The sequence below is a fragment of the Cherax quadricarinatus genome, unplaced genomic scaffold, assembly GCF_038502225.1.
Source record: "Cherax quadricarinatus isolate ZL_2023a unplaced genomic scaffold, ASM3850222v1 Contig268, whole genome shotgun sequence".
Classification (NCBI taxonomy): Eukaryota; Metazoa; Arthropoda; class Malacostraca; order Decapoda; family Parastacidae; genus Cherax; species Cherax quadricarinatus.
In genome coordinates this window covers 117,841-145,348 of record NW_027195294.1, presented here as the reverse complement: position 1 = coordinate 145,348, position 27,508 = coordinate 117,841, and the positions used below count along the sequence as shown (strand labels likewise).

General features: G+C 40.9%; 1 protein-coding gene across 1 annotated transcript in view; it reads right to left on the bottom strand.

The window, feature by feature from the left end:
• Positions 1–3,388: 3,388 nt before the first annotated feature.
• The window catches only part of LOC128700979 (mucin-5AC), a 121,591-nt gene continuing 97,471 nt past the window's right edge, over positions 3,389–27,508 (bottom strand). Inside the window, exons 14-18 of the mRNA XM_070080271.1 lie at positions 23,240–23,407; positions 22,141–22,284; positions 14,765–15,498; positions 7,968–8,185; positions 3,389–5,999 (exon numbers count right to left, since the gene is read on the bottom strand). Of these exons, the coding sequence (XP_069936372.1) occupies positions 5,986–5,999; positions 7,968–8,185; positions 14,765–15,498; positions 22,141–22,284; positions 23,240–23,407 (1,278 nt within the window). The 3' untranslated portion in view covers positions 3,389–5,985. The remainder of the gene's footprint in view (positions 6,000–7,967; positions 8,186–14,764; positions 15,499–22,140; positions 22,285–23,239; positions 23,408–27,508) is intronic.

The window sequence follows — 27,508 nt, the reverse complement described above, 5'->3', positions numbered from 1 at the left end:
AATTCCATCATGTCACTGTCCAATTTTAAAAGAAAATTTTTTCTCTCAGAATGGAAAACGGTGATGATGATGCTGTTTGTTGGATCAATTTATCCCCATAAACATGGAAAAATCCTGTATATACAGCTTTCATAGATGGTTATGAGAGTTGTATCAGATAAATGTGCCTTAAAAGGCACCTCAGACAGGGAAGAAACAGACAAGAGACAACAGGATTGTACCTTGCTAAAAGTGTCTCTTGTCAGTTATTTTTAATATTCTTAGGTATTTTTCATGATTTCTAGTTATTTTCTGTAATGAATAGTCTCGATGAAAATGCTACCTTCCTCCATTAGGAATTGGCTGGAAATTAACCCTTTGAGGGTTTCGGACGTACTAGTACGGCTTACGACCCAGGGTTTTTGACGTACTAGTACGGCTTACGACCCAGGGTTTTTGACGTACTAGTACGCCTAAATTCTAGCGCCCTCAAATCTAGTGGGAGAAAGCTGGTAGGCCTCCATATGAAAGAATGGGTCTATGTGGTCAGTGTGCACGGTATAAAAAAATCTTGCAGCACACAGTGCATAATGAGAAAAAAAAAAACTTTGACCGTTTTTTTGGAATAAAACAGCGACTTTGCACTGTATTTTCGTATGGTATTTATTGTTGTATTCTAGTTTTCTTGGTCTCATTTTATAGAATGGAAGGCATATCATAGAAATTGAGATGATTTTGACTGGTTTTACAATGAAAAGTACCTTGAAATTGAGCTCAAAGTAGCAGAAATGTTCGATTTTTACCAAAGTTCATAAGTAAACAAATCATGCCAAGCGTCCAATACACATCAACTGGTGAGTCTAATATTCTTTTGCAAGTGCGCCAATATGATTAATACCATTTTTTACACTAATGCAGTACTCTGCATAACAGTAAATCTTCTATTTTTCGTGAGAATAAAAATTCAAAGTGGAAAGCAAAAGAATGTAAGAGGAGCCTTGAGACGTGACTAATGAACAGAGGAAATGTTATTTTAGTGCCAGGAATGTATTCTGTTTGTTCTGGACCCTATTCGGAAATTGGCATCTTTTGAAATTTGTGTGAAATTGGCAAAATTGCTAAATTCTGACCACTGTACTGGATAGTTGAAATTGGTATTATTATTATAATCAAGGGGGAAGCGCTAAACCCGGAAGATTATACAGCGCCTGGGGGGGGGATGTGGAAGGCATTCAGGCTTAATTCGGGGAACTGGAGCACAGATCCAATTCCCTAAATCAAGAGCCCCTCACCAACATCAAGGAGCCTTCCTTGAGGGGGTTGAAATTGGTAAATGGGTGGTTTCTTGCACTCATTCAATAGAAAAAATGGATTTCTAGTGAAATATTCATGTTTTTTGTCGACTAGTACAGTGGAACTGGCCGAAAATAGGGCTCAAAGTGGGCAAAATCGCTGATCCGTAAACATCGCAGAGACCGCTAACTTCGCGAGAGCATAATTCCGTAAGTTTTCCATCAAATTTCATATTTTTGGTGTCATTATGATCGGAAAAAGATTCTCTATCTTTTCATAAGAAAAAATAATTTTTTTTTTTAAAATTTGGCCGACCCTGAGAACGAGTCTCGGAGAGGGCCTGTCGACCCTCAAAGGGTTAAGGCCTCGTATGATGCTTAAATGATCTGATTTTACATTTTCGAGTGTATATTCTGAACCAGCATAGAAAATAGTACACCTGGTGCGATTTTAATGAATTTTGAAAATCTGGCCCAAAATGGTGAAAAACGCTGAACTATAGTCCAGGGATTTTTTGGGGCGAAAAAACTTTTTCTCTCAGAATGGAAAACTGTCATGATGATGGTGTTTGTTGGATCAATTTATTCCCACAAATGTGAAAAAGCCCTGCATAAACAGCTTTCATAGATGGTTATGAGGCTTGTATAAGTTAAGTGTGCCGTAAAAGGTGCCTCAGACAGGGAAGAAACAGACGAGAGAAAACAGCCTTGTATCATGCTAGAACTGTCTTTTTTCAGTCATTTTTTGTATTTTTAAGTATTTTAATGATTTTTAGTTATTTTCCATAATGTATGTCTCAATGAATATACATATTAACTTCTTCCATTAGGAACTGCCTGTATATGTAGGTGAGTGGTGCACTGAGGAGTCTGTGGAGCAAAGAGGGGAATGTATGAGAGTATAGTTATACCAACACTCTTGTATGGGTGTGAAGCCTGGGTTGTAAATGTTGCAACAAGGAGAAGGCTGGAGGCAGTGGAGATGTCATGTCTGAGAGCAGTATGTGTGATGTGAATATAATGCAGAGAATTCGTAATTTGGAAATTAGGAGGAGGTGCGGGATTACCAAAACTATTATCCAGAGGGTTGATGAGGTGGTTCGGACATGTAGAGAGGGTGGAACAAAATAGAATGACTTCGAGAGTGTATAAATCTGTAGTGGAGGGAAGGCAGGGTAGAGGTCAGCCTAGGAAAGGTTGGAGGGAGGGGGTAAAGGAGGTTTTGTGTGCGAGGGGCTTGGACTTCCAGCAAGTGTGCATGAGCGTGTTAGGAGCGAATGGAGACAAATGTTTTTTTTAGGTCCTGACGTGCTGTTGGAGTGTGAGCAAGGTAACATGAAGGGGTTCAGGGAAACCGGCAGGCCAGACTTGAGTCCTGGAGATGGGAAGTACAGTGCCTGCACTCTGAAGGAGGGGTGTTAATGTTGCAGTTTTATAACTGTAGTGTAAGCTCGCCTCTGGCAAGACAATGATAATGGTGATTTTTTTTTTTTCAGGCCATCCCACCTTGGTGGGAAATGGCTGATGTGTTAATAAAAATAAATGTCATGTCAAATAGGTAAATTTGGTCAATTAGCAAGAACTCATTTAAAATTAATCCCTTAAAAATTTTCTTGTACATTTAAAGATGCATGTTTTTTATTTAATGTAAAATTAATAATTTTGTACCAAAAGAACCTTAGAAAACTTATCTAAAATATATTTAGTTGGATAAGGTTACAATAATTTGATAAACACAATGAAATATAATTTTTTTCATTAGGTTCAGAATGATTTTTTGCAAAATTGCATACACAAATTTTTGCTTTCCTTATTTGGCAAGAGGAGCATTGCTATGCAAGCCAAAATTGCAAGTTTTACCTATTCAGCATGACATATACGTAAATTTCTTTTACAGGGAAGCTCTCTAGTGATGATCACATACTACAAGGGGGATGGGAGGTAATGTTGAACTCTATGGAAAGGTAATCCCAATGCCTTGCATCAAGTCGAGAGGCGGGAGCCAAGACTTGACCCCTGCAACCACATCTAGGTAAGTACCAGCATTGGGCTGGACTCTTGAAGGGTTGCTAATGAACTCAATATTTTTTTAGGGAAGGAACTAATGAAACAAGGTCTTCATTGATTGATAAATTTTATACCACATATAGCACTTTACAAATACAGTACAAGGACTTTTAGTGTACAGGGTTAGGTTTATAATGGCCTAAGATACAAAGTTGGAGGTGACAGAGGCAGTAATGACCGAGATTTCACCTCTGAAATGTCAATTCAACTTTTATCTTTTAGTGTATAATCTTTATGAGACAATTTGCAAGCAAATTACGATATTAATGAGGTCTTTGAGCATTGAATAAAATACAAATAATGCCATATCAAAGGCAAGAAGGCCAACTTTCATGTATACTTTTTAACGTTGATGCACCATGGGTAAATGCAACTCAAAATATAAAAACCTTAAACTATATAAATAATATTACTCAGGGGGAAAAAAACATGACTTCTTAAAGCAAATCCTAATACCTAAGATACAAGATAGACTTTATACATTTTCTATAAAAGTAAATAAAGAGGGAAAGTAGCAGAGATAGAATGGATTAGAGCTGGTGAATATAGTACTATTAGTGGTTATTAACAAGTCTAAAATACATTTTTTTTACTATAATTTGTGAGTAGCAGCCATGAAGCTGGAGAGTTCCAAGCAGGGATTGCCTATAATGGAGAAAATAGTTGCTTTTAAAAGTCACCTCCCAGCAACACTTGTCGTTCCACCAAGCCCATGAGGGTATCTTGAATACATGTAATACTTTCAGAAGTATGAGTTAATTATGCACATGACATTATCACGTGGACTGATTAATAACCGTAAACTATTGGACTGTTCTACTCCAAGGAGACCCAAAATATGATTGTAGCCTTAGTGAACGTGTCGTTCTTAATGACTGGTGGTTATACACTGACTGCACTGCAGTATTAATGTATAGCCTATAATGAGAAGACCTGTAGGTCAACAGTAGTCATGGCAAGCTTGCTACACCAACTAGCACCCATTCAGTATTTAACAGATTTCTTTCATATATAAAACAGGTTATTTTTTAATTTGATCCATATGAATTTTGTGTGTGTGTGTGTGTGTGTATGTGTGTTGATAATGTGTACACAACATAACCAATCAAAGTTAATAAAATTTCAAGTGCTGTCATGAACTTTTAATCACTTTAGACTACAAAAAGCACTGAAAATTTTATTGCCTTTCACTGTAGTTATATTCCATAGTAAGATATCACTTGTTTCTTATGACTGACTATTATATATATATATATATTACTGCAAGTAGGAGATCACATCAGAACTGAGGTACATTAATAACTATGCAATGTGAGAATTTTAGCATTCCCGTCGTCCTTTATCTTGACACCAGCACCATGTTTGGTCAGTATAGAATTCCCAGCTAATTTTATAATTTGCTTTTCCTATTCATTTTAGTATCAATCTAATCTAATAGAGCATTTCTCAGTGGGCCGAGGGCAGGTAAACTATTACCCGAGAAACAAGATAAAATTTCACACGTTAAACCTAACTTTATTACACTCAAAACTAAGTGCTTAACCCACAAGGGTCTAAACTGACTTTAGTAAGTAAAATATTTTGCAAAACAATAAATGTAGCTACATACAGATGCCTTCTTGAATATTTAACTGTCTCTTAATAAGTAAGATTAACTTGCACGATATATGAGGGGAAAAAAGCCGGGGGGGGGGGGGGCTTCCTATACTGAAGTACCATACATAATTTTTCATGGTATTTTATAATGGAGCTCAGACACTGGTGCCACTCCTACTGGCAGTGTTCGTGTCATTCATTTAGTATATAGTTTAGCACAATAGTAACTAGCACATTCTGCAGTAAAGCTACTTTCGTAGGATTAATATCTATTTTGGAGTGCAGAACACACTGCTATAACACAGTAATGATAAAAATTTCCTTGTCTGTCTACATCTGTAAGCATTCGTTTGGCTCAAACTATACAATACTAACCTTTGGAAAGACAGATCTCTGAGAAGACTATAGTGATGCACAGCCCCGGATTAAGATTTTGTAGCCCCTGGACTACAGGTACTGTGAGGCCACCAGTTATATTTTCAGAAAGGGAAAAAAAGTTAAATACTTATTTTTACAAGGCAAACCATAATTAAAATTCAAACATTTGCTCTGCGTAATATCTTTGAAACAAATTTCTCCAAAACATCATTAAGTTGAAAACATCACTGGAGGCCCCAGGGCTGCAGCCCGTAAAACCCAAGCCTTAATCCGACCCTGGTGAAGCATTACACCTTGAGGATTATAACCGCTAAATGGTCAGTATTGGTGCATATATCTGCACGATGAATTACATAATTTTGCAAGTCCCAAACTTGAGATACTAAAATAACCAATTAAGGCAATTATTTCTTCTGACTGGGGGTAATGTAGCGCTGTATGTCCCTACGTGGGCTTACAGCTTTTTTTTAAATATATTCTGACTGGGGAAGGCCAAATCATAACAGATTCTCAATCTCTTGCACATAGTCCGCAAGAGCAAAAGCCGGCCCTTATTATGAAGGTGTTACTCTCTCTGCTCCACATCCACATGAGGTTGTGTATCAAGGTCCAGTGCTATCACATACTTTTCTTATAAATCACAATCAACACTCGCACGTGAACAAAACCGGACTTAGAGCAGCAGATCTGAAAAGGTGAGAATACAAAATTAAAAAAAAATTTTTTTTTAATAAAATGAATCTTTAAAAGCACAACACTAAACTCTTATTTAACGTGTAATTTAATTTCCATGTAAATAAACTAATTGATATTTAAATTGTTTATTTTTATTTACCCTCTCTTACAAAAAAGTGTTATGTACTTTTTTTTAATGTGTTGGCCGTTTCACCCCAAATGGAAGAAAAAAAACTTTCATCATTCAACACTTTGATGGTGAGTGTGTGGAATCACTGTGTTTTGCAGAGGTGCTCAGACGTCACTCCAAACTCATACGTGCAAAATAACTAGTGAAAAAATTCCAAGGAGTCATGATTTCTCACAGTATTGACTCTTTCACTGTTGAGAGCCCTGCTTGCAAACATGCTCTCAGTATCGAAAATTTAAAAAAAATAATCTTTTCCCGATGGTAATGACACCAAAAGTACAGAATTTGATGGAAAACTTTTGGAATTGTTCTCTTGCAGATATTTATGCATCAGCGATTTTGCCCACTTTGAACCCTGTTTTCAATTTAATTGTTCCAGTCAACCAATCTCATAGCTATTTCGTTAGAACTCCATTTGTTCTATTGACTGAGTACAAGAAACTACCCATTTAAACTAAAGTCATCAGAAATTGGTAATATGGCCAGTTTCATAAACAATTCAAGTAAGGCTAATTTCAAAATAGGGGCCAGAATAAACACTGCAGACATTCTTAGCACTAAAATAACATTTTCTCTGTTCAACAGTCACGTCTCCACGCCCCTCTTATATTACTCTTAAATTTTTATTCACACAAAAAATAGAAGATTTACTGTATTGCGGACTACTGCAATGTGTAAAAATGGTATAAATAATACTGGCACATTTGTGAAAGCTTATTAGACCCGCCAGTTGACGTGTATCGGATGTGTGATGTGATCTGTTTACTCTTGAACATCAGTAAAAATCGAACATTTCCACTAGTTTGAGCTCAATGTTAAGGTACTTTAGTCCAAAAACCATTCAAAATCATCTCTATTTCTGTAATACATCTTCCATTCTATCAAATGAGACCAAGAAAACGGGAATACGACCATAAATACCATACAAAAATACACCGCAGAGTCTGTGTTTTAAACCAATAACACAGTCATTTTTTTTTATTATTATGCAATGCATGCTGCAGGATTTTTTGCATTCTGTGCACACTGACCACTCAGACCCATGCTCTTATATGTAGGTCTACCAGCTTTCCCCCACTAGATCTGAAGCCAGTAGAATTTTGGTGTAGTACTGCGGCACCAACACTGGCTTGTAAGCTGCAGTACTGCGGCACCAACACTGGCTTGTAAGCTGCAGTACTGCGGCACCAACACTGGCTTGTAAGCTGCAGTACTGCGGCACCAACACTGGCTTGTAAGCTGCAGTACTACGGCACCAACAGTGAAAGGGTTATGGAACAGTAAAAAAACACACAAAAAATATATAAGGCTGAGATTTTACCTCACATATAACGCTGAGCATGCAAGTATGTGAGGCGACGTTTCTTCTTTCAACAAACTGGCAGTATCCCACCGAGGGAGGGTGACCAAAAAGAAAAACAAAAGTTTGTCTTTTTAACTTTAGTAATGTATACAGGAGGAGTTACTAGCCCCTTAATGTATACAGGAGGAGTTACTAGCCCCTTGCTCCTGGCATTTTAGTCACCTCTTATGACATACATGACTTACAGAGGAAGAATTCTGTTTCACTTCCCCATGGAGGTGGAGGTGAGGTGATACCTCAGCCTTAAAAGTCTTCTCTTCTATTATTTTTACTATTCCTTGATAATATGAGAAATCACAAAAGCACTTGGAATTCCACTTTTTTTTTTCACTGGTCATTTTGCATATTGTCATATCACCTGTTTACTGTGATCTTATTGCCACTACTAATATATCCATAATACAAAGTTTGGAATGTTAGTTCATACCTGGGACTGTGCTAGTATTCTCTTGATTCTGCTTCTTGTTCAGATTCTGCTCAAATGCTATGAAGGGCGACGGTGGATTGCTATTAACAGCATCTTCGTTACTGAGTTTGGTTTGGCCTAGGTCTATGATCTGCTCAAAGTTTGAGGCTGCTGAAGTGATGCTAGTGGTGGACGTGAGGGAAGAGTTGAGGGGGTCTAAAGAACCTAGAAGATTGTCCCTGTTGAAAAAATTTTTTTTATTTGTAATAGCATAAAAATGTTACAAATAATATGTACAGACGCCCCTCAACTTACAGTTGGGTTACACTCTGAACCCATCCTAAGTCTACTCTGATTATACAGTGGAACCTCGGTACTAGAACAGCTCCCTACTCGAATAATTCAGTATTCGAACGCTTTGTTCGGTAAAAAAAATCGCTTGATAGTCAACTGTTTGCTCGGCACTCAACCAACCAACCACGACCCACCGGAACTTCGCTGTAAACTATTTCGTGCTTCTTCACATTTTTTTTTATATTATTTGTATAAATAAGTAACCGTGGGGCCTACGAAGATTAGTGATAAAAGCCAACCAACTTATGGGAACAAGTTTGTTCAGTATTGGCACTCCAACAGCCTTCTGGAACGAATTAAGTTCGTAACTCATGGTATCACTGTAATTATAGACTTAATTTAAAAGGGGTGGAGGTGTAACCCAGTGGAAGGTCTTGGTCAGATGACCAAAAGCTCCAGTTGTGGGTCATCGTTTGGTTAAGACCCACATCAGGAAACACTTGTCCTGTTTCCTGGCAAACGTACTTAACCTATATAAATAATTACTATGTCACTGAATAAGTAAATGAACAAATAATTACTGTAACTAAATACCATTATTGAAAAGTAAGTAAATGAATAAAGTTTATCCTGTCAATAAATGGTTGGATGAGTGAGGTTGTGTTTGGCAGCAAACATGCAGCCTTATGGACCATTGTAAAGTTGAAATATCATAAGTCGAAGCATCGTAAAGCAAAGAGCACCTATACAGTAAACCCTCAATTTAATGAACTTTGGAAATGTGGGACAAAATCTGCTGGGTCATGTGATTCATAAACACCGGACAAGCTTCACTGGTTACAAAACTGTCTGCTGCTATTATGATCACTACAAAACTGTCTGCTGCTCTTATGATCACTACAAAACTGTCTGCTGCTCTTATGATCACTACAAAACTGTCTGCTGCTATTATGATCACTACAAAACGATCTATTCTCTATCAACCACAATTGCCATCAAATAGAAGGTTTACTGTAAATTTAAAAGCATTAGAAACAAGATAACATATTTTAGAGAAATACGTATACAGTAGGATCCCACTTATACGGCAGGTTAGGTTCTAAGCTACTGCTGGAAAGCGGACATCGCCAAAAGCAGAACGCCATTGTTTCCTCTTATAAATGCCAGACAACAAGTTTACACTAATTTATATTAAGTTAATAATAGAACTAGGCATTAAAAAACACAATAAAAAGTAAAATACACACACAGTACATTCATTACTTAACTTAAAATATTTGTAGTCTTAATGTAGGGTGAGAGATGAGTAGTATTTATTTGTAGGAAGTCAGTGTAGGTAGCCGGTAGATAGCTATACGATATTTAATGCAGCTCAGAGCCATATTATTACCATCACATCCCTTTTTCACTGAGTTTAATCGTTTCTAACAACTACCTTTAGATACCATCATAAATAAAGTGAGAAGTAATGAATGCTTCATGCCGAGAATTGTAAACAAAAGCGGAGTGTTAAGGGGAGTGACTGCGCCAAATGCAGATTCATACATGTTATCTCCGATGGTCAAGGAGATGACAAAATATTAATTTATGTATCAAGTATTACAGTTTTTGTTCTGTAAGGTGTATATTGTTGCCTTTTAATAATTTTCGTAATAGAGATGTGGTCTGATTTATTTTTGTGGGCCCTCTATGTGTTATTAGTTGCATTAGTAACATTATTAATAAAAATATAATCAAATTAAGTGCTAAACCAAAGGACCTACAGCAATGTAATAATAATAATAATAATAAGTATTTGTAAGTCCCTGGGATCATAACTATCATAATAATAATTAAGAAGGCTTAAGAGTTAAGATACAATTAAAACTCCCCATTTTCTCAGCAAGAGAATGCTAAAAAAAAGGATGGAGGTAAAGCATCATAAGATGGAATATAACTTATTATATCCATGGGGAAACGCTAAACCCACAGGCTTGCGGGCTGCTGGCAGCAACAATGTAGTTGACCATGTAGCCAACAATAAATACTGTGGTGTGCATATAGGCATGATCACTGACCTCTCAGCTGTGGCAAGTAGGCAGAAAAAATTCCTGGTGGTGTGGCAAGATTTTGAGAAAAAATTTTTTCCTACAGTGCGACGGAGAGCATTTTTCCGAGTCGAATAAGACTAAAAATGAGCGGAATTTGATAGAACTTGCGATTTTATGGTGTGTTTGAGTTGGTGAAAAAATGATCACTTAATAAGGTAACAGTGGAATAAAGGTGCCAACAATATTTACATTTTACAATTATTGATGCTATGATTGTTTTTTTGTTATTAATTGTTTTTTAATATTTAACATTACATACACTAATTTCTTATGATATTAGAGGCATTTCAAGGCATTTTAGCAGTTCAAACATTAGGGAAATACTTGCCCTACACTGCTTCACTTGGAATATATGGTATATATTTGGTGTATAATATTGTAACCACGAACGAGTGGTAATCAATAACAACACTGCGACTAGCTGGGGGATTGAACTCGTGTTGTTTCAGCCTGCATCATGATAAGTGAAAATTCACGATGCTCATCATCAGGCGGGCTAAAACAACACAGATTCGATCCCCCGGCTAGTCGCAGTGTTATTACTGATGTTTGCTATATACGTATATGGTATAACTGTCTTATTTTATTTACTACAGTGGACCCCCGCATAACGATGGCATCACATAGCGATTATTTCGCATACCGCTTACTTTAATTGCAAAAATTTTGCCTCACATACCGCTTAAAAACCCGCTTACCGATTTTCGTCCGAGACGCGTCCAATGTGCGGCCTGAGCCACGCTCACATGTTCCGCCGGTGGCATTGTTTACCAGCCAGCCTCCGCGGTAACATCCAAGCATACAATCGGAATATTTCGTATTATTACAGTGTTTTCGGTGCTTTTTCTGGAAAATAAGTGACCATGGGCCCCAAGAAAGCTTCTAGTGCCAACCCTACAGCAATAAGGGTGAGAATTACAATAGAGATGAAGAAAAAGATCATTGATAAGTATGAAAGTGGAGTGCATGTCTCCGAGCTGGCCAGGTTGTATAATAAACCCCAATCAACCATCGCTACTATTGGTGGTACAGCTGCTGCTGCTGCTGCACTGTCAGCTGCTGCTGCTGCTGCACTGTCAGCTGCTGCTGCACTGTCAGCTGCTGCTGCTGCTGTAGCACCGTTGTTGGTGTGGCTTATTGAGAATACCAAGAAACAATTAACCCCAGAGGATTTGCCACCCAGGATAACCCAAAAAAGTCAGTGTCATCGAAGACTGTCTAACTTATTTCCATTGGGGTCCTTAATCTTGTCTCCCAGGATGCAACCCACACAAGTCAACTAACACCCAGGTGAACAGGGAAAAATGCCTGGAACTAGTGCTCATATTGGTGAATTTAAAGCCAGCAAAGGTTGGTTTGAGAGATTTAAGAATCGTAGTGACATACACAGTGTGATAAGGCCTGTTCTGGAAGAAAATGCCAAACAGGACCTACAGTACTCAGGAGGAAAAGGCACTCCCAGGACACAGTGTCTCATCAGTCATTGCTGCATCTTCAATAAAGGTAAGTGTCATTTATTCTTCATTTAGTAGACTAGTACATGCACAATATTTTCTGTCTTATTTTATTTACTATTTGGTTTTCTGTCTTATTTTATTTACTATTTGGTTTTCTGTCTTATTTTATTTACTATTTGGTTTTCTGTCTTATTTTATTTACTATTTGGTTTTCTAAGGTTATATACAAGGAATACTTATAACAGTAATTGTTTCAGAGTGTAATACTTCTCAAAATATTGACATAAGTCATAGTGATTGACTTTATTGGGTTATATATACAGTGGACCCCTGCTTTATGATCACCTCCCAATGTGACCAATTATGTAAGTGTATTTATGTAAATGCGTTTGTACGTGTATGTTTGGGGGTCTGAAATGGACTAATCTACTTCACAATATTCCTTATGGGAACAAATTCGGTCAGTACTGGCACCTGAACATACTTCTGGAATGAAAAAATATCGTTAAACGGCGGTCCACTGTACTGTACAATTGTTTTTTATTCAGTTTTTTTTTTTTTCCATTTTGGTCTTCTAAAGTTATGTAAAATGAATACTTATATTATTATAATTATTTCAGAGTACAGTGGACCCCCAGTTAACGATATTTTTTCACTCCAGAAGTATGTTCAGGTGCCAGTACTGACCTAATTTGTCCCCATAAGAAATATTGTGAAGTAGATTAGTCCATTTCAGACCCCCAAACATACACGTACAAACGCACTTACATAAATACACTTACATAACTGGTCGTATTCGGAGGTGATCGTTATGCGGGGGTCCACTGTATAATACTTATCAAAACATGAATATTACTGAATTTAACTTCTCTGGGTTAAATATACTAAGTGTGATTTATGGCTGAATTCCACTGATAGTATCATGAAACTGTAATAAATCTGGAGTGAATAAGTCATCTTTAAGCCACTTGCACACGGGTTAGGACGCGAGGTTATGCACTGGGCTCTTCCCGGTTCAGTTGCACTTACTAAGGGAATTCCTGTTGGTTTCTTTTCCTCTGCTTATTATGTTTAAATTTGACACTGTTTGCTGGTGGAGGTATAACAGCTCCTGGCTCCTTTGTTTACATTTGCTAGTGAGGTGTACTATTATGTCGGGAACACAGTCGTTACTTGTGTAGTTAACCACGATATGTTGTGCAAACACTGCTGGCCGCATTATTATTATAATAAAAAAAAGTGCTACACCCACAAGGGTCGTGCAGTGCTGACTGCTAGCCATAGATTTTATTCAAATTTATGAACAGATGGAAGATGACCCAAAGAGTGGTCCCGAGGTTAAAAATATTGTCAGGATGCCAATAAAATCATAAGTTTTCATCAGATTCCACTCATTTTAGTCTCGTTTGATTCAGAAAAATGCACTCTGTCGAACTGTAGGAAAAAATAATTTTTTTTTTTTTCAAAATCTTGCCACACAAAATCTTGGACACACTTAAATGCTTAATATTTATACACATTTCATATATTGTTCAAATAAGGGTCTTAAGAATATTCTTATAAATATATACACAGTACAGTATATGGGGGGGGGGGGGGGAGGGGGAGTACTCAAACAACTCATTGGACAATTCAGATCCCCCCCCCCCCCCCAATGAAGTTTGTCTTCTCCAAAGATAAAGGTCCCCAATTTAGCACCAGATGTGCTGCCTCCCTATATATATAGCCTCTCCTCACTTAGTGACAAACTCCTTTACCGATGCCTCGGACTTACGACGGGCTCTCTGACCAGTATGCACACCTAAATAATGAATATTTGAGTTGATTTCCTCTATTGTGTTTATTACAATACAAATATACCAGAAATGTTATAAATGGTGCAAAAGTAACATTAAAACAATATCAAAGATGGTTGACACAAACTCACTACCATTATAGTATGTTCCTCACTTAGTGACGAATTTGTTTACCGAGGTGGTCTTAGGAGCGCAACTCCGTCATTAAGTGAGGAGAGGATTTTGGTGTACTATTACAGGACCAACACTGGCTTGCAAGCCATAATATTATGGGACCAAAACTGAAAGGATTAAATGTGACAATACTATAATGGAAAAGAATTCTTCCTCCGTAAGCCATGCGTGTCATAAGCAGCAACTACAATGCCGGTATCAAGGGGCTAATAACCCCTTCTCCTGTATAAATTACTAAATTTAAACAGAAAAACTTCCTTTTTCTTTTTTGGCTTGCCCGGCCTCAGCGGGATACAGTCAATGCATTAAAAAAAACAAAATACTATAATGGAATAAGGAAGAAATGAGTTAAAAGAGGGAATTTCTTGTAAATATACAGAGCCTTGATACAAGATGTTGATGTGGAGGAGGAGGTCATATGTGCACACATGTGACAATGTGAAGGAGGAGGTCATATGTGCACACATGTGACAATGTGAAGGAGGAGGTCATATGTGCACACATGTGACAATGTGGAGGAGGAGGTCATATGTGCACACATGTGACAACGTTAAAACTTAATACACACTTTTATTGTCGTTGTTAAAACTACGAAGGTCTACACACAGCACAGTGTCGCCCCAATACCAACATGTACACATATCTTTTACTCTATACATACCCTTTATCTACAGTAAACCCTCCATATAATGGACCTCTGGTTTAACAGACAAAAGCCACTAGGTAAATTGTATTTTTAACTCTTTCATCTTCAACATTTAATGTAATATAAATGTAACCATATATAAAACGTTATATTGGTTACTTTAGCACTTTTTCTGCTTTATTTAACATTATTCCAATGTAATCAACATTAAGACAATCCTCCTACGAATCCATTACATTGAGAATGTACCATACAATTTTTTTTTTTGACACCGACCATTTCCCACCGAGGCATTGTGACAAATTACGATTCAAAGATCAAATGAGTGTCAATGAATAATACTGGAAGTGTATAAACTTACCCTTGAGTAGTGTGCGGGGGGGTGTTATCTACACCATTATGATTTACACTATGTACATCGCTAAGGGATCCCAACAAGTCAACCGATTGAGTGGGAGTTGTGTCCATGGGTACCGGGGTATCCCCATTAATATGTGGCTCTTCCACTCGAACTGAAGCCATGCCACTAATAAGATCGTCCACCTGACAGTGTTCTGTGTTAGAGCTCAACACTACGTTAGAGCGCAACACTTGCTGATCAACACAATACTTAGACTCAACTTCTACCGTTTCAAAGGTTTGATTCTGTGAAGTTGACTCCAACTCTTGAACAGACTTAATGGATATGTCATTAGTTGGTGCAGTGTAAGTGTCACTTGAGGGCTGAGATATCACATCACTAGACCGCTGTGAAGACACATCGCTAGAAAGCTGTGATGACACATCACTGGGTGGCTGTGAAGACACATCGCTGGGTGGCTGTGAAGACACATCGCTGGGTGGCTGTGAAGACACATCGCTGGGTGGCTGAGAAGACACATCGCTGGGTGGCTGAGAAGACACATCGCTGGGTGGCTGTGAAGACACATCACTGGGTGGTTGAGTACTAAATTCAGAAGCGGCAGAAGTGACTGGCCGAGACTCGGCCTGGGACTCGGAGGCCGTGACCAGAGAGATCATGGAGTCCGTCATGCTGACACTCATTTCCCCATCACCAAAATTCTTAGCTTCATCGGAGGGAGTTTTTGCCTCAGCCTGTGTTGATAAATATTTTAAAATTAAATTATAATACATCTACAATATAATACATTATAATACATCTTGCTCAGCTCTACCTCAGCAACAGTTGTATTTCTGACTGTTTATAAACAATCAGATTTACCACACTGAATTTTGAACCAGTTCTTCCTAACAGTAAATTTCACATTTACATTTGGTTTATTAGGTATAGTTAAGAGTATTTTCTATCAATAAAAATTAACTAAATATAAGACAACAAGGTTAATAACTTCAACTGTAATACACGTAATAAACGTGTAGAACAGAAAATGGGGATCACCAAGGGTTCACCATTTTATTTTTTCCTTCATTACTGGAACAATACACCAATAACCAGGGTGGGATTAATGGCACATTTAACTTATACAAGCCTCGTAACTGTAAATGAAAGCTGTCTATGCAGGGTTTTCTCACATTTATGGGGATAAACTGAGCCAATAAACACCATCGGCATGACCGTTTTCCATTCTGAGAGAAAAACTCTTTTTGCCTGAGAAAATCCCTGAACTAATTCATTTTTCACCATTTTTGGCCGGATTTTCAAAATTCACTAAAATCGCACTAGGCGTAGTATTTTCTATGCTCATTCAGAATATACACTTGAAAATGTAAAATGAGATCATTTTAGCACCATACAAGGCCTTAATTAACACATAATTTCTGACGGAGGAATCTAATATTTTTGCTGAGACTATTCATTATGGAAAATAAGTAGAAATCATTAAAACATGAGAAATGACTGAAAACAAGACAGTTCTAGCATGATACAACGCTGTTCTCTCTCATCTGTTTCTTCTGTCTGAGGTGCCTTGAAGGCCTTGGTTTTTAGAGGCTGCAGCCCAGAGGCCTCTGCCAGCTGGAGGTGTGGAGAAAAGTCTTTAGTAAAAGGAGGGGGGGGATATCTCTCGGCTCTCAGCCCTCTGCGAGACTTAGCCCTCCCGGAAGGGGCTAGTGGACTCTTCCTTCCTCGCACAACATTAATGAGAAGCACATGTATGTACCACATCTCTCTCTCCTTGCTAGAATTTCTGATCAACTACACAATAAGGGTTAAACAAGAGTAATTACTCTTTTCCCCATACAGGAAAATTAAGAGAAAATCTGTTCCCCACTTGATCTACAATTTGGGAACATTATGACTTCTAGTTACAGCTAAATAACAAGAAACCAACACTCTTGTGTTAATTCTGGTTGCACAGACTAGTAATGGATGATTATACAGCTGAGTTCAGCATATTCCTTTGTGTGGATGAGAAATGAGGGTGAAGGAGGGCGGCGGAGCTTAGACTGCTTCAAGGAATGGACGAGATGTGTGTGTGTCACAAAGGCATTCCCGCCTTATTGTTAAAACACAAAGGGACAGTAGTGACCAGTGCATTCTTGACTCTTGTTCATTCTGAGAATTTCAGGAAACCAGGAAAGTTAGACTAGTTCCCTTGTACAAGTCAGGAAATTCAAGGTAGAGTGCAGCCAGTACTGCGAGTGACTGCAATGAACATTCCCAACATTTGTGGCAAACATCAGTGCAACATTCCCCAAGACACTCCAATCTTCAGTCAAGACACCAATATTGGTCTTGTGTCAATAGCAAAAACACAGGACTCCACCTATGAGTCGGGCATGTTTTATTCTCCTTTCATTTTTCCTTAAAACACTGCAGTGTTCAGGTACATGTAAGTAGAACATTGTCCCCTCAGAGACCGTGATAGGAATACCATCTACAAACCCCAGTGAGTACCACTACACATTTCAGATAATAGGGAAATGCTGGATATACGCTCCTTTGGGGCAAATTGTGTGACTAACTCACTCACTAATCAACAGCCTATGTGGACACTGATACAACATCTCAAAGGGATTTCCAGGGAGCAGCTGCTGGAAACTATCCTGCTCAAAGATAAGTAATGTTTGTCTTTGGCTTATCTTCATGCATAAAGTGTACTTATTTCACCAGTTCTCCACATGCGGGCCTCTACCAGCTGGAGGGCCTAAAGAAGCTGGAGGGCCTAGACAAACTGGAGGGCCTAGACCAGCTGGAGGGCCTAAACAAGCTGGAGGGCCTAGACAAACTGGAGGGCCTAGACCAGCTGGAGGGCCTCCAGAGATGTTCTCAACATCTTACAATTTACTGATATTTTGGAGAAATTTGTTACCAAGAATTTACACAATGCAAACGTTTGAATTTTAATTGTGGGGCCTCACAGTACCTGTAGCCCAGGGACCTCACAGTACCTGTAGCCCAGGGACCTCACAGTACCTGTAGCCCAGGGACCTCACAGTACCTGTAGCCCAGGGACCTCACAGTACCTGTAGCCCAGGGACCTCACAGTACCTGTAGCCCAGGGACCTCACAGTACCTGTAGCCCAGGGACCTCACAGTACCTGTAGCCCAGGGGCCTCACAGTACCTGTAGCCCAGGGACCTCACAGTACCTGTAGCCCAGGGACCTCACAGTACCTGTAGCCCAGGAACCTCACAGTACCTGTAGCCCAGGGACCTCACAGTACCTGTAGCCCAGGGACCTCACAGTACCTGTAGCCCAGGGACCTCACAGTACCTGTAGCCCAGGGACCTCACAGTACCTGTAGCCCAGGGGCCTCACAGTACCTGTAGCCCAGGGACCTCACAGTACCTGTAGCCCAGGGACCTCACAGTACCTGTAGCCCAGGAACCTCACAGTACCTGTAGCCCAGGGACCTCACAGTACCTGTAGCCCAGGGGCCTCACAGTACCTGTAGCCCAGGGACCTCACAGTACCTGTAGCCCAGGGGCCTCACAGTACCTGTAGCCCAGGAACCTCACAGTACCTGTAGCCCAGGGACCTCACAGTACCTGTAGCCCAGGGACCTCACAGTACCTGTAGCCCAGGGACCTCACAGTACCTGTAGCCCAGGGGCCTCACAGTACCTGTAGCCCAGGGACCTCACAGTACCTGTAGCCTAGGGACCTCACAGTACCTGTAGCCCAGGGGCCTCACAGTACCTGTAGCCCAGGAACCTCACAGTACCTGTAGCCCAGGGACCTCACAGTACCTGTAGCCCAGGGGCCTCACAGTACCTGTAGCCCAGGGACCTCACAGTACCTGTAGCCCAGGGGCCTCACAGTACCTGTAGCCCAGGAACCTCACAGTACCTGTAGCCCAGGGACCTCACAGTACCTGTAGCCCAGGGACCTCACAGTACCTGTAGCCCAGGGACCTCACAGTACCTGTAGCCCAGGGGCCTCACAGTACCTGTAGCCCAGGGACCTCACAGTACCTGTAGCCCAGGGACCTCACAGTACCTGTAGCCCAGGGACCTCACAGTACCTGTAGCCCAGGGACCTCACAGTACCTGTAGCCCAGGGACCTCACAGTACCTGTAGCCCAGGGGCCTCACAGTACCTGTAGCCCAGGGACCTCACAGTACCTGTAGCCCAGGGGCCTCACAGTACCTGTAGCCCAGGGGCCTCACAGTACCTGTAGCCCAGGGACCTCACAGTACCTGTAGCCCAGGGGCCCCACAGTACCTGTAGCCCAGGGACCTCACAGTACCTGTAGCCCAGGGACCTCACAGTACCTGTAGCCCAGGGACCTCACAGTACCTGTAGCCCAGGGGCCTCACAGTACCTGTAGCCCAGGGGCCTCACAGTACCTGTAGCCCAGGGGCCTCACAGTACCTGTAGCCCAGGGACCTCACAGTACCTGTAGCCCAGGGGCCCCACAGTACCTGTAGCCCAGGGACCTCACAGTACCTGTAGCCCAGGAACCTCACAGTACCTGTAGCCCAGGGGCCCCACAGTACCTGTAGCCCAGGGACCCCACAGTACCTGTAGCCCAGGGACCTCACAGTACCTGTAGCCCAGGGACCTCACAGTACCTGTAGCCCAGGGACCTCACAGTACCTGTAGCCCAGGGACCTCACAGTACCTGTAGCCCAGGGGCCTCACAGTACCTGTAGCCCAGGGACCTCACAGTACCTGTAGCCCAGGGACCTCACAGTACCTGTAGCCCAGGGACCTCACAGTACCTGTAGCCCAGGGGCCTCACAGTACCTGTAGCCAAGGGACCTCACAGTACCTGTAGCCCAGGAAGCTCACAGTACCTGTAGCCCAGGAAGCTCACAGTACCTGTAACCCAGGGGCCCCACAGTACCTGTAGCCCAGGGGCCTCACAGTACCTGTAGCCCAGGGACCTCACAGTACCTGTAGCCCAGGGGCCTCACAGTACCTGTAGCCCAGGGGTCTCACAGTACCTGTAGCCCAGGGACCTCACAGTACTTGTAGCCCAGGGGCCTCACAGTACCTGTAGCCCAGGGGCCTCACAGTACTTGTAGCCCAGGGGTCTCACAGTACCTGTAGCCCAGGGACCTCACAGTACTTGTAGCCCAGGGGTCTCACAGTACCTGTAGCCCAGGGACCTCACAGTACTTGTAGCCCAGGGGCCTCACAGTACCTGTAGCCCAGGGGCCTCACAGTACTTGTAGCCCAGGGGTCTCACAGTACCTGTAGCCCAGGGGCCTCACAGTACCTGTAGCCCAGGGGCCTCACAGTACTTGTAGCCCAGGGGTCTCACAGTACCTGTAGCCCAGGGACCTCACAGTACTTGTAGCCCAGGGGTCTACAAAATCTTAATCCGGCTCTGTCAATATCCCACACATAGAAGACTGGAACTTATGATGACATTTTGGTCCAACTCAGACCATTAAGTAGTAACACACTGTATGACCACTTAATGGTCCAAGTCGGACTGTAACGTCATTGGACGTTTCAGTCTCCTGTGTGCGGGTTAATGGTGTATAGAATGATCTACAAGAGGAAGTGTGTGTTAAAATCATCTGAAATTAAAAAGTATACAATAGATTATAAACACTGAAGACAAAACACTAGCAAACCTGTTCTGTTGTGCCTCTGGCAAGGCAGTGATAATGTGAATGATGGTGAAAGTGTTTCTTTTTCAGGTCACCCTGCCTTGGTGGGAGATGGCTAGTGACCTTAACCTTTTGACTGTCGCGACCGTATATATACGTCTTACGAGGTACTGTGTTTGATGTATATATACTCATAAATTCTAGTGGCTTCAAATCAAGCAGGAGAAAGCTGGTAGGCCCACATGTGAGAGAATGGGTCTGTGTGGTCAGTGCACAACATATAAAAAAAATCCTGCAGCATGCAGTGCATAATGAGAAAAAAAACTCCGACCGTTTTTTTAATTAAAATGCCGACTTTGTGATCTATTTTCGTATAGTATTTATGGTTGTATTCTCGTTTTCTTGGTCTCATTTGATAGAATGGAAAACATATTATAGAAATAGAGGTGATTTTGATTGATTTTTCTATAAAAAGAACCTTGAAATGGAGCTCAATGTAGGGGAAATGTTTGATTTTTGCCGATGTTCAAAAGTAAACAAATGATGTCATTGTCCAATAAATGTCCAACTAGCCATTCTAATATGCAGTCATGAATGGGTTGATGTTATTTATACAATTATTACAGTATTGCAGTAGTCTGCATAACAGTAAATCTTCTATTTTTTGTTTGAATAAAAATTCAAAATAGAAAGCAAGAGTAATATCAGAGGGGCCTGGAGACATGACTGATGAACAAAGAAAATGTTATTTTAGAGCCAGGAATGTCTTCATTGTTTATTCTGGACCTTATTTTGAAATTGTCATATTTTTTAATTTTCGTGAAATTGGCCAAATTGCAAATTTCTGACCACGTTATTGGGTAGTTAAAATTGGTAAATGGGCAGTTTCTTGTACTCAATAGATAGAAAAAATGGAGTTCTAAAGAAATAGCTATGATTTTGGTCGACTGGAACAATGGAATTAGCCGAAAATAGGGCTCAAAGTGGGCGAAATCGCCGATTTGTAAATATCGCCGAGAGCGTAATTCTGTCAGTTTTCCATCAAATTTAGTTTTTTGGTGTCATTACAATCGGGAAAAGATTCTCTATCATTTCATAAGAAAAAAGAATTTTTTTTTTTTTTTGAAATTTTGCGACACCAGGAGACACCTCAGGATTGGGGGTTGCGACAGTCAAGGGGTTAAAGAGAGGAAATACACTCACCATCATTCATTCAATAGCTGTCTTGCCAGATGCAGGTCAACATCACAGTTTAGATGATCCTACATTTTTTAAATGGAGGATACAGGTGATCCTTGACTTACGAGTTACGTTCCAGCGAACCCGTCATAAGTTGAAAATGAATACATATGATAAACAAATAAGCAAATAAATAACTACTGTAACTAAATACCAGTATTGAAAAGTAAATGAATACAAGTTAAGGACTTGTCACTTTCATGCTGGGTAATTATCTCAAATTTCATTTCTAATTACTTTTGCACTATCATCAGTGTGCGACCTACATCTTTGGGGCTCTGAAGCTTGAACTTTTATGGGGGGCCCCTTCGCAACCCCTTCTCATACAGTAGATCCAAAATTTTTAAGCAATATGGACTAAAGCAGCTTCTGGGGCCCCTCTGGGATTAGGGGCCTTCAAGCTTAAGGCTCATTAATTTTACAACAGATCTGTTCCTGACCATCATACACTTGAAATATAAGTCGAACTATCCTAAGTCGCAGAGCACCTGCATATAATAGCAATCGTGTGCGCTAATAATTCAAAACTGACCTTAGTTGGAGTGTTAGATCCTCCTTTACCGCGTGTCCGAGCCATTATAGCTGCTACCCGACTCTTACGAGCTTGGCGTTCTTCTTCTTCTCGTCTCAGGCGTTCTTCAGTTTCTAAGCGCTTTTGATGCTCTATACGTTCGGCCTAAAATATTTCGTAGTGTTAATTGAAAGTAAACATTAGGATATTACTACAATTCTCTTGCCCACAGTTTTCACCTGACTGAAGGTGACTGAATCAGTCAGAAGTACAGTGACTCCTCAACTTGCAGACACACTGAGAATCTTCTGTACTGTGTATAATATCATTATTATATGCAATACAGGAGGTCCCCAATATGTTCCTAAGTTGAAGACTTATTGTATTAATACATACTACTTAAAATTGTAATATTGTTCATTTAGCTACCTCTCCTTATTGTACATTTAAAAATTCCTACTTAACCTATGTCTAGGTCTTAAGTGGTCTTTAAACACCAGTATTCGTCTGCCTGAAATACACCTTATGTTAGCGGCTTTCTTTTGTGCCGGACAATATTTTATTACATGTAAATCACATACCTCTATGTTGCAGAAAATATATTTATTATTATTATTATTATTATTATTATTATTATTATTATTATTAAGTTCTTAAATTAATTTTTTTTTTATATTTATAGTGACAAATAGTAATCAACATTGAAGTCAAAAATGGTGAGTGTTAAACCCTTGGGGGGGTCATACAGTTCCTGGGGAATGGGTAGTTAACAAGTTTTAATCCAAGGAAGGAAAGAGCAATTGCAGTTCTATAGATCTAAAGTGGCTCAACAGCATCATCACACAAATAAGCCGCACGTGAGGGAGAGAGGAGTTTACGGCGGTGTTTCGGTCCGACTTGGACCATTTACAAAGTGACACTGACTGTAAATGGTCCCAGTAGGACCAAAACGTTCTTATAAGCTCCTCTCCCCTATGTGCAGATTATGTGTATACCTGGAGGGGGTTTCAGAAGTCAACACCCCTGCAGCCCGATCTGTGACCAGTCACAGTATTGTGCCTTTTCATTCTTCAGTATCACCTCCTTCAAATAAGACAAAGGTAAAAATATAATCGCTTACCTCTTCTCTCTGCTTCTCCTCTTCCTCTCGTCTCCTTGCTTCTTCCTCGCGGTTACGGTCGGCTTCCTCTATGGCTTTCTTCAGTCGTTCTTCTTCTGCTTTCTTTTGTTCTTCTATCAGCCTTAGGAATTCCTCCTCTTCCTTTCTCTCTCGTTCTTCCTCTTCAAGCTGAACCAGGAAGAGAGTCATGTTATGTTAAGGAATAAATAGCCATGAAGAACGACTGAAAATTTTTTAACTTATGTTTAAGGAATAAGGAACCGTGAAGAACGATACTGGCGACTAAAATGCCGGGAGCAAGGGGCTAGTAACCCCTGTCCTGTATATAGTGGTACCTCGGGATATGAAATTAATTTGCTCCAGAAGGCTGTTCAAGTGCTGATACCGAACGAATTTGTTCCCATAAGGAATAATGTAAATTAAATTAATCTGTTTCAGACCCCCAAAAATACACTTACAAAAGCACTTACATAAATAGACTTACATAATTGTTCGAGTTTTGAGGTGTTCGTATCCCGAGGTACCAATATACATGTATACAGTGGACCCCCGCATAACGATCACCTCCGAATGCGACCAATTATGTAAGTGTATTTATGTAAGTGCGTTTGTACGTGTATGTTTAGGGGTCTGAAATGGACTAATCTACTTCACAATATTCCTTATGGGAACAAATTCGGTCAGTACTGGCACCTGAACATACTTCTGGAGTGAAAAAATATCGTTAACCGGGGGTCCACTGTATTACTAAATTTAAAAGGAGAAACTTTTGTCTTTCCTTTTGGGATACAGCCAGTTGGCTGAAAGAACAAGAACGATACTTAAGTCATGTAAAGAAATAAGAAGCCATGAAGAATGGCAAAGCCTTTTTCTTAACCTAACTGACTCACACTAATGTAGGTGAACCAAAAATGTAAACATTTATCATTCTATAATTGTATTGCCAAAATTATTTACCAGCAAGGTAAGGGTCACCCTGAGGAAGCACATTCACTATATCTCATTCAATAACTATCTTGTTAAAAGCATTTTCTGCTAAAGTTGGGTGACACAAAGAAATATATTTACCATCGTTCATTCAATAGCTATCTCGCCAGAATAGTTTCTCGCCTAGATAGGGTAACCCATAGAGAAAAATGCCTTCGCCATCATTCATGCAATAGCTGTCTTGCTAGAAACGTGCAAATGTCACAATTTACTCACAAAATCAAAATAACACGATGGCTAATGAAGCACTGATAAATCTTATTAGAGCCGGTGGTCCAGTGGTTAACGCACTGACCTGAAGTTTCAGGACTAACTTGCCATGGCTTCAACCAACATCTGTTCCATGGTTTTTTAATCACAATTTTAATGGCTCTCTGCACTGTAACATCCCCAGCCATTCTTCAGAGTACAGACACTCTACTTCCCACCTCCAGGACTGTAACATCCTCACTCATCCTTCAGAGTACAGACACTCTACTTCCCACCTCCAGGACTGTAACATCCTCACTCATCCTTCAGAGTACAGACACTCTACTTCCCACCTCCAGGACTGTAACATCCTCACTCATCCTTCAGAGTACAGGTACTGTACTTCCCACCTCCAGGACTGTAACATCCTCACTCATCCTTCAGAGTACAGACACTGTACTTCCCACCTCCAGGACTGTAACATCCTCACTCATCCTTCAGAGTACAGACACTGTACTTCCAACCTCCAGGACTGTAACATCCTCACTCATCCTTCAGAGTACAGACACTGTACTTCCAACCTCCAGGACTGTAACATCCTCACTCATCCTTCAGAGTACAGACACTGTACTTCCAACCTCCAGGACTGTAACATCCTCACTCATCCTTCAGAGTACAGACACTGTACTTCCAACCTCCAGGACTGTAACATCCTCACTCATCCTTCAGAGTACAGACACTGTACTTCCAACCTCCAGGACTGTAACATCCTCACTCATCCTTCAGAGTACAGACACTGTACTTCCAACCTCCAGGACTGTAACATCCTCACTCATCCTTCAGAGTACAGACACTGTACTTCCCACCTCCAGGACTGTAACATCCTCACTCATCCTTCAGAGTACAGACACTGTACTTCCAACCTCCAGGACTGTAACATCCTCACTCATCCTTCAGAGTACAGGTACTGTACTTCCCACCTCCAGTACTGTAACATCCTCACTCATCCTTCAGAGTACAGGTACTGTACTTCCCACCTCCAGGACTGTAACATCCTCACTCATCCTTCAGAGTACAGACACTGTACTTCCCACCTCCAGGACTGTAACATCCTCACTCATCCTTCAGAGTACAGATACTGTACTTCCAACCTCCAGGACTGTAACATCCTCACTCATCCTTCAGAGTACAGACACTGTACTTCCCACCTCCAGGACTGTAACATCCTCACTCATCCTTCAGAGTACAGACACTCTACTCCCCACCTCCAGGACTGTAACATCCTCACTCATCCTTCAGAGTACAGACACTGTACTTCCCACCTCCAGGACTGTAACATCCTCACTCATCCTTCAGAGTACAGATACTGTACTTCCCACCTCCAGGACTGTAACATCCTCACTCATCCTTCAGAGTACAGACACTGTACTTCCCACCTCCAGGACTGTAACATCCTCACTCATCCTTCAGAGTACAGACACTGTACTTCCCACCTCCAGGACTGTAACATCCTCACTCATCCTTCAGAGTACAGGTACTGTACTTCCCACCTCCAGTACTGTAACATCCTCACTCATCCTCCAGAGTACAGGTACTGTACTTCCCACCTCCAGGACTGTAACATCCTCACTTATCCTTCAGAGTACAGACACTGTATTTCCCACCTTCAGTACTGTAACATCCTCACTCATCCTTCAGAGTACAGACACTGTACTTCCCACCTCCAGTACTGTAACATCCTCACTCATCCTTCAGAGTACAGACACTCTACTTCCAACCTCCAGGACTGTAACATCCTCACTCATCCTTCAGAGTACAGGTACTGTACTTCCCACCTCCAGTACTGTAACATCCTCACTCATCCTCCAGAGTACAGGTACTGTACTTCCCACCTCCAGGACTGTAACATCCTCACTCATCCTTCAGAGTACAGACACTGTACTTCCCACCTTCAGTACTGTAACATCCTCACTCATCCTTCAGAGTACAGACACTGTACTTCCCACCTCCAGTACTGTAACATCCTCACTCATCCTTCAGAGTACAGACACTCTACTTCCAACCTCCAGGACTGTAACATCCTCACTCATCCTTCAGAGTACAGGTACTGTACTTCCCACCTCCAGTACTGTAACATCCTCACTCATCCTTCAGAGTACAGACACTGTACTTCCCACCTCCAGGACTGTAACATCCTCACTCATCCTTCAGAGTACAGACACTGTACTTCCCACCTCCAGGACTGTAACATCCTCACTCATCCTTCAGAGTACAGACACTGTACTTCCCACCTCCAGGACTGTAACATCCTCACTCATCCTTCAGAGTACAGACACTGTACTTCCCACCTCCAGGACTGTAACATCCTCACTCATCCTTCAGAGTACAGACACTGTACTTCCCACCTCCAGGACTGTAACATCCTCACTCATCCTTCAGAGTACAGACACTGTACTTCCCACCTCCAGGACTCAAGTGGCAGCCGTCAATCCCTTCATAAAACAATAATCATTTCCAAATTATTATATTCATGGGGAAGCACTAGACCTGTAGGAGTCACACAGTGGCCAGGACATGGGAAGAGAGGCACAAACTAACTGGATCAAGAGCCCTTTACCAGCATCAATACAACCCTGTTTAATACACATTTCCCATCCCATCCCCCCAAAAAAAAAATATTCAACTTGTGGAAGGACACAGGTGGATACATTTAAGAGATCTTCACTGGATACATTTGGTCACTCCAGGTCTCAGGACTGAAATGTATTTAATAAAGATTTAACACAAATAACCCAGAGAGAGAGAGAGAGAGAGAGAGAGAGACAGACAGACAGACAGAGAGACAGAGACAGAGAGACAGACAGAGAGACAGACAGAGACAGAGGGAGACAGACGAGACACAGAGAAAGAGACAGACAGAGAGAGAGAGAGACAGACAGAGAGACAGACACAGAGAGAGAGAGAGAGGAGCTTATGACAATGTCATAAGCTCCTCTCTCCTCCTATAAAGCCACTCTGTGACTTTATAAATGGTCCAAGTCAGACCAAAACATCATGGTGAGCTTGTCTCCCTTATGTGCGGGTTATTTGTGT